This window comes from Belonocnema kinseyi, chromosome 3, assembly GCF_010883055.1.
Source record: "Belonocnema kinseyi isolate 2016_QV_RU_SX_M_011 chromosome 3, B_treatae_v1, whole genome shotgun sequence".
NCBI lineage: Eukaryota > Metazoa > Arthropoda > Insecta > Hymenoptera > Cynipidae > Belonocnema > Belonocnema kinseyi.
Window position 1 is genome coordinate 58,162,124 of NC_046659.1, and position 12,145 is coordinate 58,174,268.

Consider the following 12,145-nt stretch of genomic DNA (forward strand, 5'->3'; position numbering starts at 1 on the left):
TATCAGCCTTGGAGGAGATTATGTTGAGAAATAAAAAAAAAAATTCTTAAAAACGTTGTTTTTCTTTGTCAGGCCGGAAACTTATCAATCCACCCTCGTATAAATAACTATGAAATTTGCCGAGAAAGTAACCAAGTTCTTTAATTTGAACCATGGTGAAAAGCTTTTCATTTATGCACGATATTTGCAAATTAAATAATTCGTAATCAAAGTCATTTGAAGTGTATATTGTTTAGTATCTTTTGTATTTTTGGATACCATTCACCATAAAAAATGGTAAAATACAATATTTCAAACATGAAGGCTATGAAGTTAGCGTGAGACAATCATTCCTAAGTTTATTTCAAATTAGCTATATATTCTTTATAATTATAATAAGAATACATTTTAATTCAATGTAACATTGTTGAATGGAAATTAAGGATATATGAAAGAAGGTAGGGTTGTGTTCCTACTCTCGCCCACCCTTTTTATGAATACAGACATTAAAAATATCAGCAATCATTTGTCAATACTTTATATTCTTAAAGGTGACATAGGCCATATATTTAAAGGTTTCATAACATTGCGTTCTTATTGTTTTGGAAAAATGAAACATATTATAAAATAGATTTCTTTTAATAAAGTTTCCCAATTGACGCGTTACTTATTTCTAAAAGATTTTTTAAAACTAATAATTAATATATATTTATCCACTTACACAGCTTCAAATAATTTAATATATACTCCACTATCGAGGTAGTGTATATTTGGAACAATCGAATTATTAATTTTGTCCTAATCGATGATAATCGACTTCTCTAATTAAATTATGGAAAATTCACTAGCAATCAGTAAATGAGCACTAGCACAGAAGTAGTTTAAACGGTTTGAAATTATTAAAAAAATGCGATCCGTGAATTGAAAAAACTGCTATAAAGGATTATGTTTAAAAAAAAATTAATTTCTTCTACTCATTAATATTGTCGAAATTTTCCATACTTCTTTTACTCTAGATTTTGTTCATAATACTCCTATGTTTCAACAAATTAACTTTCAAAAACCGCCCCATTAAAATTTCACCGGTTACAGAATTCATCAGTGCCTTCTATTAGTCTACTACTACTACTATTAGTTCAAAAAACAGAGTAAAATCCAAGATTGTACGTTTATTTCATATATTTAAAAAAATTGCAATTATTTTAATTACTTGGGGCATATAATTTAGATCCCTTTAGGATTTTAAATAAAATATCCAAACACTATATTAAGGAAAATTGAAGTCTTTCTTGAGAGTTATTGCTGACGTCACTCATAAAAAAAACTGAAATAAAAATATTTTTTTGGACAGTACAAAGGCAACAAAATGTAAATTGTTCTCTTTTTTTTATTTACGCCTAATCTTTCCTCAGTCTTCAATAAGGTTTTCAGTAGAAAATACTTTGAGGCACGTAAGAGTACCAGTTGAGAGACTCGCGGGTTCAGTGTTCCTTATGATTCTTTTGATGTCTCTTATTTTGGTGTGCCGAGGGTAAAATCGTAAGCGAGTCCATTTGACTTTTACTGGACAATGATTTCTCTGTGGATGTTAGTCCTCCGTTCTTCGTGAAACACAGACATTGCCGTCTCGCTTGGAGAAACCGAGAGTTGGAGGAAATCGATGTTAAAGAGTTTTCCACCGTAATATCCAGCAAAGATAGAGAACGGCGAATGGAGTGCGTTCCAACGGGATGGACCGGGAGGATCTAAACAGGAATTCCTGAGGGAGGACAGAGGGATCTACTTCTCCTGGTACAAGGGGTTGAGACAGAGAGCTTATTTAGAGTCATTTACATCTACGTGCTTTTGTGTCACTTGTCTTCTTGTATTTTTTTTAGATCCATTTTAAATAGAACAACACGGAAATAAAAAAAATAAAACTTTTAGGTCACACCCACCTTTTCCCACAAGATATCATATTAAAGTGCTAACTTCTATTTCACGTTTTTTATCTAAGCGAACACTTTTCCCACAGTTATATGAAAATTTGTCTATGCTTACTTGTATTTCAAACACGTGAATGATATTTACGCAATCAAACCTTAGGTAACAGGTGGAATTTTTAAAGGTATTGACAAGCAAAAAAAAATTATAAAGTTATTAGACTCATTTTTTAATCTTTTTTTTCTGAATGAATAAATATACATTAAGACCTATTATAATATGAGAACAAATTGAGTAATCCAGATTCAAAATTTATCTTCATAGTTGCTAAAGCCCAAAGTTTTCCTCTGCATATTTTTAATGTTTAATCTTCTTTCATTTATTACATATCGGTTGTTCTAAATATTTCAGATATTACCAACGAAATAATTCCATTTTATCCCGAGGCATTTGAATGTTATTTAGATTTCAAGTGACGTTTTGTCCTCTTGTCAAAGGTCGACGAGGTATGCATATATAGACAAAATTTAAGATTGGGCTAATGGAAATAATGTTCACAAGATTTAAGTTAAATTAAAGTGCCTCCATCCCAAGGATGTTATAGGGAACGACAAGTTCAGATAAGAGTGGGAGGGGCTAGTAGAGACGTTCATCGTAATGGGATTACTTTTTTATTAAGTCTCGTGCAATATACTTGGATTCTGCGCATGGGAACTAACTAAGCAGATAAAAGTACCTAACTTGCAGCATGAAACTTTCGGCAAATAGAGGAACGGGGAGACTTCTACTAAAACTAGGACAATGATTATTATAGGTAGCAGCAGATACCGTGCAAAAATAATTTTGTGATTTGTGCTATGAACCCTCTTTGAATATTAAGGCGTTTCAAACTTTTCTATTCAACTGGAGCAAACTTTTAAGTTAACTTCATTTTTTAAAAACTTATTTGCGTTAAATGTAAAATAAAATAACAATATTCTGCATAGCCTCTTTTTTATTGCTAAAAAAATTCATATTAGTGCGCTAAACAAAAGAAAATATATCTTGATTTAAGGAAAAATTGTTAGTTAGAAATATTCAGTACTCGTGAAATATCTATTCCAGAAATTATAGATTTTTGTATCTGGGTTTCCTAGATGAATATTGTGGATGATTTCTTAATATTAAAAAATATATAAAAACTCTACAAATATATTGAAGGTGCAATGCTGTAAGTAAATTAAACAATCTAGAATTGAGTTCTACATATTTTATAATTCTTTAAATATATTCGAATATTATGAAATATTCTAAATATAATCTTAAAAATTTCTTTCACATACTATAATTTTCAGAAATTTTATTAACATTAGGTAATTTTCATCGGAACATGAACTTTGCTAGATAACTGGGAATTTTTATAATATTCTATAATGTTCTATGTTATTTTAAAATTCTAAAATGTTTGAGATTTCAGAGATTATTCTTAAATGTCTTAGATCGTTCTATAATATTAATAAGTATTAAAGGGTTTAAAAATATTATTAGATTTGTAGGAATTCCATTTGCTAAGAATGTATTGTATTTTAAACACTTTATCTAAAATTCTATAAAAATTCTGGAATGTTCCTGATTTAGCTAATTAGTTTAAAATATTTTGGAGTATTTTTAAAATTCATAGAGTAAAGGAAGATATCAACAGTATTTCTGTTACTGTCACAGTTATTGCATTCCTTTGTTATAAACAGAAAAATAATATTTTTCAGTGGGATCGCATTATACACGTGAATATGTGTATATAATAGGTTTGGATTGTGTTTGCGCACTCAGAAAAGATACTTTGATTAAAAGCAAGTATGTATGGGCTTTCAGTAAAAAAAAAGTAAATTTAATTCAAAGAAAGATCTTTCGATTTTTAATAATTTCTTTGATTGAAACATTTTATTTTTATTTCAATGCAAAATAATCTTTAATTCAAGATTATTTTCTTCATTTTATAGTTATTATTGGTTAACCAGAACAAATTATTTTAATTAAAAAAGTGACTTCGCTTTGAGATAAATATTTTTTTGAGTGTGATTATGTCTGTTCTTTTTGACAAATACTTTGCAAGGCAATAAGAATGAAGGTAACATCTTTGTACAATAGGTATTAATATAAACGCCCAGGAGATTAAGAAGGACCTTTGAGTACGTATACATTTTTTCGAGGTATATAATTTTATTATAATCTAAATTTTATCCAAAACTGCGATAACTCTAAGCCTAACTAACCGGGTTCTAGACTTGATATCCTGTCGAAGATTAAGAAATTCAGATGAGAGAAGTGAGAAAGAAAACTATATAAGCAGGTATTAATTTTAAATTAGGCTAGAATTCCTGCGTTGCTTACTTAAGTAACACGTTCATTACACAACATCGCTCCAACACAGATCGCTGATCAATCTCTCCAACAATCAGCCCTGGCGAAGAACTTCACAAATTCATAATATGTAATAGATCACACGTAACAGACGTAAAATGACTGATAATCCCATAGTAAAATCCATAATCTTTAATCTGATTACGTCCGCATGGTTAGATTCATAATTTTTATGCTAAATAAATCCACCATTTCAATCTCTCCACAAGGGCCCATCAGTATCCAAGATCTTTCGTTGCAAACGTCTTTTAATTTGCTGATACTCTTTATCACACATTTTCATAAACTATTTTTTGTTCAATCCCCTTTGAAAACGTGCCATTGCATGCACGTGAATCAGGCGTGATGTGGCCGCTTCCAGCCCAGTGACGTTCGTACATGCGCAATTGGCTGCCGGGCCGACGTAAAAATTGCGCCCGCTACATGAACTTTCCGCCAAAGACATAAAATTTCGCACCCGCTACACATACACTGCACCATGCAAGTAAGTAAATGGAGAAAATTATATTTATTAATATAAAAATGAAATCGGTTGACTCCACTGTTTTCCTTCAGCTAAGTACGTTATTTCTTTCTTTTACTTTTAATTTAAAATTGTCAACAACAGCAAAAAATTCTTGATATGCTTTACGTGCATTTTTTTTAGGAGGGTAGGGCAAAAAGTATCGTGTGTACTATTACTCCACACTTCTCTGTCCTGGCATACCATATAACTTCAGTTTTTTTTACGACTATACACCTACTTAATTAAGCTGTTTTGTTTCTGTAGCTATTTATATCTTGTCACTTTATGGTGTCATTCACACATTCCCACCATTCTTTCTGTGGAATACCTGTGGGTATGCTACCATTCATTTCACCTAAATATACTTGTTTTGTCAATCGTTGTTTTGTCATTCTCTCAACATTAAAAATTCTCTCAACAAAGTCCTTTCACTCTTGCTAAACCGTGTTTCCTCTAAACCACATTCTTTGAGCATTCTTTTATTAGCCACTTTGTCTATTAGCGTTTTGCCGTACATATTCCGCAAATTGCATGCCAATCATTTTAACTTTGCTCGTATCTTTTCCTTGGTAGAGCCATGTCTCGTCAATGTACAGCACAGTGGTTGCAAGTACAGAATTAAACATTACAATTTCAGCTTAATTTCTTACATTTTTACTTCTGGTAATGGGTTCTACACTGCCGATAACCTTCCTACCCTCGTTTACGTGTATATGCTTGGCTATCTTGCCGTTGACCTTTCCGTCGGTATTAAATTCAATTTCAAAATACACGTTATAAGCAACTTGTTCTATTCTCTCTTCCTCTAAGACAACATTTCATGATTCGTCAACCCTTACTTCAAACACTATAATTTTTATTATATTTGCTTTAATATTAAGGCCCATTTTCATCGTGCTAGTATTCAGTCTATTTAACATTCTCTACATGCCACCGACTGATTTTGCTGCAACAACTATATCATTTGAAAATGACAACCCGCACGCACATTTACTATCCCGAGATCCACACCATCTTCTTCGAAGAGAGCCATTCTTAGACATTTGTTCAATTATATAATGTACAGTCCAGAGGACATAACGCATCATCAACTAACACATTACCTAATATCAAATCAATCACTCAGTTGTCCAGTTACACTTACAGTCGCTTTATGCGTGCATATATTGTTTTTATGGCCTTTAGGAGTTAATCATTAACACAATACTCTTTCAGCATTGCCGAAAGTTTAATCATATCCTCCTTATTAAATGCTTTTTCCAGATCCACAAATGCACAACACAATTTTTTTCACTTTTGAAATTTTTTCTATGACCTCTCGCAAGCTTAATATTTGATGATAAATTTGATCATAAATTTAAATTAAGCTTCCCAGATGTTTTCTTTGATTACTTTCCACTTACTTCACTACTTTTAAGTATTTCAACGGATATAACACCCACATCAGGATAGTGTAAACTTACTTAAATACGCTTACTTCTTTTTGTTAACGTCTACGTAGATGTTATCACTCCACGAAGCATATACACAGTCATTTTTCCTATAACTAAAGTAGCACACACTTCAGTTGCACTCCAAACAATAATTTCATCAAACATTTTTCATGCACGTTCTACATATTTATTGCAGATTAGCGTCCCCCAAATAATTCTAACTAGGTATTTGTTTATCTTATTCTGAAATTCTATTCACAGTTCTGTTTTCTGCAAATTCTCAATCTTTATTCATGTCTGCTTCGCTTTTTTTAGTCCTTCTTCACCTCCATTCTTGAACTAGGTTAATTTTTCAAACCAAAAGACAATGATCCCTTCTGCATTCAAAACCTCTCATAACAATTGCATCTCTCACAAGCTCTCTCAGTCTCTCATCCACAACAATGTCAATTATGCTATAGCTTTTACCACTGCGCCAAGTGTACATGTAGATCATTTTATGTGTAAACCCTGTATTTGTAACAAACAAACCACTTTCTAAGCATAAGTTAATCAGTTTTTTCTCATTATCATTTATTTTTAGATCACCAAAATTACCTAGAACCCTGTCCGTACCTTCGCGTTGCACTCCAACCTATTCGTTCTATCTCTTAGTAGAATGATTCTCTCTTTGTGATCGCAGCTACCTAGAATATCATTTGAAGTGTTCTAAAAATTATCTCTTTCTGCCCTTCTTTCTCCATCAACTGGAGCCTCTGATCATAATTCGAAATTCTTTCATTATTGCCTTTCCTTCAAATCATTTACACCTCTAGTATTCCAAGCGTCGAGTCTCCATTCATCGCCAAAAACTTTTCCGGGGCAATAAGACATGCTCTTCGTCAACCAAAATTTTAATCCTATTCGTGCTACTCTATTTTTTGTACTGTTTATTCTTTAAAGTATACACTCAAGTACCAACTTTTTGGCGAGAAATATATTTTGTGAGTAAAAAACATGCTTAAGATAATTAGCCAATTCCTCATAGGGTAGAGATTCCAATTACAACCTCAGTGCCACCCGACATTGATCATTCGAAAGAACGCATAAAGACAAAACTAGAAACTAGGAAATTATGGTTGATTTGTATTATCTTCTTAGCAGGGCACTAGCGATCTGCGATTCAGCAATAAGTGAACATATGTATATATTTTTAAGAGTTCTCAAAAATTGCCACAAATTTAGCCATTTTTTTAAGCTTCCATTAATATCAGAAATTTTTATAAGTTTTGTAAATGTTTATACATTTTGAAAGTTTCAATAAAATTTCACAAATATTTTATTAATTTTACTAAATTGCCATAAATTTTGTATCTTTTCCTAAATTTCCTATGTCTTAATACATTTTTATATATTTCATGAATTTTCATAGATCCCCATTATTTTTTTAAATTTCCATAAATTTGAATAATCTTCATAAAATTCAACAAAATTCAGAAATTCTCAAAATTTTTCCTGAATTTTCGTAGAATTAAAATTAAAATATTCAAATATAAATTAATAAATGAATTACCCTCCTTCATTTTAACCAACTATAAAAAATTCATTTATTGGAAATTTAATTTTGAAGCATACTCATCTTGACGTTGACGGGCAATTCAATTATTCAAATATATTGAAAATGATATACATTCGTCAGATTTTTTAGTCTTCATGGATTCTTTTCTTAAATTCAATTTTTTTAGCAGTAATAGTTCAATGCACATAAAGAATATTCTTCCGACCGGCCGCGGTAAAAACAATAACGGGTTTTTATAGCATTTTCCATTCCAATTGGATTGGCTTTTTTCAAACACTTTAATAATTTGTTTGATTTGAAAACCGCATACGTCCATGTATTGTTATACACTGATCATAAATCTAGACATGATCATTCCCGCACTGTCAGAAGACTAGGTTTTTTTAAGTTTTTCAAATGAGGAAAAGTCTCACAAAATATTTTTGAATAATTTCAAAAAATAGTCAAAATATGGTACTTTGAAATTTCTAGTACTGTTTTTAAATTTCTATATCTTTTGTTTTCATATTAATTTAACTTTTTAATGTTTAAGTTTTTTATAAAATTTAATTTCCTATACAGAAAAATCCGAAAATATATACAGCATTTTTACATTTTTTCAAAGCAAAAAATAAAAATCGCATTTTTTAAATTCGTAAGTTTTAAATATTCCCAGCCCAAGTTCTGAATATGTTTTACATCTGCTATGCATTTAGTAGGGAAAGATCCAGTTCGAAATAAAATTTTATTCTGGTTCCTAGTTTTATGGTAAACATTTTTTTATCAATCAGTTGAACAGTTTTTCGCTTCCGTATTTACAATATTATACTTATCATATTAGTAAATCAAATTGTTTAGAAATGTGTATAGAACCTTCTGGAATGTCTTTGTGTAATGAGTATTCATGAATATACTTTGCACAATCATTTGCGCAACCTTCATTAGAAATAAAAATCTTTAAAAATTTCCGGATTGTTCTGGCAGGTTTTGGAATGTGTTGAAGGATTAAGAAATGTTTAAGATACTTTTAGAATTTTGGAATATTCTGAAGTGTTTGCATCTCAGTTTTGTGTAATTTGATGAAATGTTTTTGAACATGCGATAAATTTTTGTGACAATGTATACCACCTATTGTAAAGTAGGGGAGCGGCGGTTAATATGGCGCGGCTGTTAATGTGGCGCACCCTCATTTACAGAAATTGATTGATTTATTTGCAAGACTTATTTACTGTACTATATATTTTTATGTGTACTGTTTTGTATAGTGAAAAAATTTGCTCAATAAAGCAAATCACTCAATTCTTATAGTAAAAAGTAATTTTTGGGTGTTATGTGTGTATTTCTAAAGTGAACAAAAAGTAGTGAAAAAGTAAAAAACATAATATATAACGTTCTAGTTTCACACAATTTATAAGTAATTATTTGAACCTATCATTTATCCAAAATTAATTTCATTGAACTCAGTAAACAACTTTTACTTCCCTTTCCGAAACTGCAGTAAGAGCGCGCCACATTACCTCCTGCTCGCGTATTTTAGTATTTTTCATAAAATTTTTCTAACCATAAAGTTGGCTCAAATTTCTTCAATTTTCTTTACATTTCTCATTTATTCTGCCAGATTTCCTTATGTTCTGTAAAGTACAGGAATCAGCCTAAAATAATTGTTTTTATTCCGATATACTTAACAGAATGAACGTTCTTCAATCTAATAAAATATTGCTTCCACTTATAGGAAAATAATGTCTAAAAACTTTAAACGTTTTGTTTCTAAAATGCTCAAAAACATAATCAAGATTATTTTGAGCCCTATAAAATGTATCATTAAATTTAGAGACGATGTCTGAGGAGAACAGAGTAAAACCCAATTGAAAAAAAAGAACTAGTGTGTCTGTCAGTGAAGGTGTTTCCTCTTTAACCGCTTTTTAAATATGAAGTTATTGAGCGATACAACAACGTCAAAACATAAAAGTCGATATTGGTTGAGTTGTTGGGAAATTTATTGACGCAACCAAAGGGAAATCGGAAGCAGGCCCTTCGCGTATTGTTGGTAATTGGAACATTTACGAGCCAATCAATCACTTCTATGTTACAGTTCCTCCAATGCTATCCATACCGCACCAATTGGTTGGCGTACCCTTAGGATACTCGGTTACATTAGAATGCCACACCGAGGCACATCCAACTTCCTTAAACTACTGGACCCGTGAAGACGGCCTAATGATACACGAGAGCAAGAAGTACAAAGTAACGTCCATTCCTGAGAAGCCTTCTTATAAGACGAATATGACATTGACAATTTATGATGTACAGGTAAGTTTTTAAGATACTATTTTTATTTTATTTTTTTTATTAGATACATAATTAGTAATTTGTCATAAGGACAACTGCAGGATTTCGCCGGAATCGGGTGCTAATCTGAAAAATTGCACCCGCTCCCAGCGAAATCGCGAAATTTGCAGATGAACCTTTAAGATTTCCAAAATACAGATGATAAGTCTATGGGAGGTCGAATCGAAAGCTTTCGGTTAAGCAATCCAGGCCATCGATAGGTCACGCTGGTAGAATGCTGCATCTTTACAGACACATCTATCGATGAGCAGGTTCTTCCGACATCCGGCTACGCCTTTCTTTGAGCCTCGTTGTTCATACATTTCTTGCCACAGAGGTTCAATTGCCCGAACAATCCTTTCATTTAGGATAGCTGTGAATATCTTATAAAGTGTGTTCAGACAAGTTATTGGCCTGTAATTCTTCGGGTCAGCTAAGTTGACTATTTTCGGCAGGAGTATTGTGCGCCCTTCCACCAACTACTCCGAAATCGGCTCTTCCGACTTCAAATATGAGGTGGAAATACGGGCCAAATGCTGATGGCTTGAAGAAATCTTCTTCCACTAGAACGTTTTAATACAATCTGGTCCCGGTGCGGAATAGTTCTTCATCCCTCTTAATAGTTTTTTCACCTCCTCGGTAGTGATGGGTGTGCATTCTTTATCAGGTGTTATGAGGGCAACACATAACTCCTTGAAGCTATTTATATTTTCTGAGTCTTCGTCCAGTTTATGCTGCACTTCGTAGACTTCTCTCCAAAATACTTCGACCTCCTCTGGTTCGGTTGGGTGTTCGACAGTAACTCGAGGATCTTGGAAGAGTCGAGATGGGTCAGAGAGAAATTGTTGATTTTCTCTGACCCACCTCTCCCTCCGCTCTAGACTTCTCTTAGCGTCAGATAGTATCCGTATTCTCTCAAAAATATGATGCCTGATGGTCCGCAGCTTTGACTTGTTAAGTGTGTGATAACGGGTCCGGAGTTCGCGCGCGAACTTTCGAACCTTGGCGGTAAAATTCCTGCCAGATGTGATGTAGTCAATCACACACTAAATGTGGGACGCGTACTGTCTTGCCCAGCCTATCTTCATGGCAAATTGATGCATTCGTCTTTCGGTCTTATGATTAACCGTTTGTTTTGTTTTACGGTTCGCATCGGCTAAAGCTCTCGCTGCATTCTACACACAATAATTGATAGCCCAGAAGTCAGATTCTCCGGAAAAATGCCCACGAAGCTCGTCATCCATTTCAGCTAGATCTTTAGGCTTGAGAGAAACCTTGGCGTTGATGTTTCTCCGGGTCGTAAAGCATCGCTCTTCCTCTATTGGATGCCTGCCCGCGGTTGGTCTTAATGTCGCCTCATTTTCTCTGTTGCCGGCTTATTCTAGCTGTGGTAGAGTAGGCGTTCCGCTTACATAGCCCCTTTTTCGGAGTAGTTCAGCATGGTTTCGCAGACGTTGCTGCGAAAAGTGCGATAGCTCCGGGTGTTTCTCACACCTCAGAGCATGCAGCCGTGCCATGTAACCACGTTCAGGGACCACACTCGCATCGTTGCACTCTAGCAAGTCGTGATTCAGTCGCTCCGTCCACCCAAAGGTCGCGAATTCCCGCCAATCCATCGAATTGAATCCATTTTCATTGGCTCCCACAGCTCTAGATTGGTCGGCATTGTTAGCCGACCTATTGTCGGGAGCCCTGCGCGTTCTGTTGTTTTGAATTGCACTTACTACAACTATGTTTGGTGTTGTCATTGTTGTCCCCACGAGAAGCTAGGGAAAGGGGTTCGTCCATCCTTGTAGAGCCCCGCATGCAAGGATAAGGCTACGGACTCTGAGAGGTCTCCCAGAATCCCAGAGTCACCGTTCTAGACACCTCACCCAGGTGCCATTCAGCTTTAGTCACGGTTTTCGCACCTCCGCTTGGGGGTTAATTCCTTCGAGACCACCCCTGGACAATTGTCCGCAACTGCCTATTTATTTTTTTAACCATATTCAGCAGAAACCCTTGATAGAGGGACCCTCTATCCGCAACCCGAGGACGCGT

At 33.7% G+C, this 12,145-nt stretch overlaps 1 protein-coding gene across 1 annotated transcript in view; it reads left to right on the forward strand.

Annotated features, from left to right (window-relative positions):
* Positions 1–10,142, forward strand: part of LOC117169838 (lachesin-like) — a 516,863-nt gene extending 506,721 nt beyond the window's left edge. Inside the window, exons 6-7 of the mRNA XM_033356346.1 lie at positions 9,870–10,087; positions 10,131–10,142. Of these exons, the coding sequence (XP_033212237.1) occupies positions 9,870–10,087; positions 10,131–10,142 (230 nt within the window). The remainder of the gene's footprint in view (positions 1–9,869; positions 10,088–10,130) is intronic.
* The last annotated feature ends 2,003 nt before the right edge of the window (positions 10,143–12,145 follow it).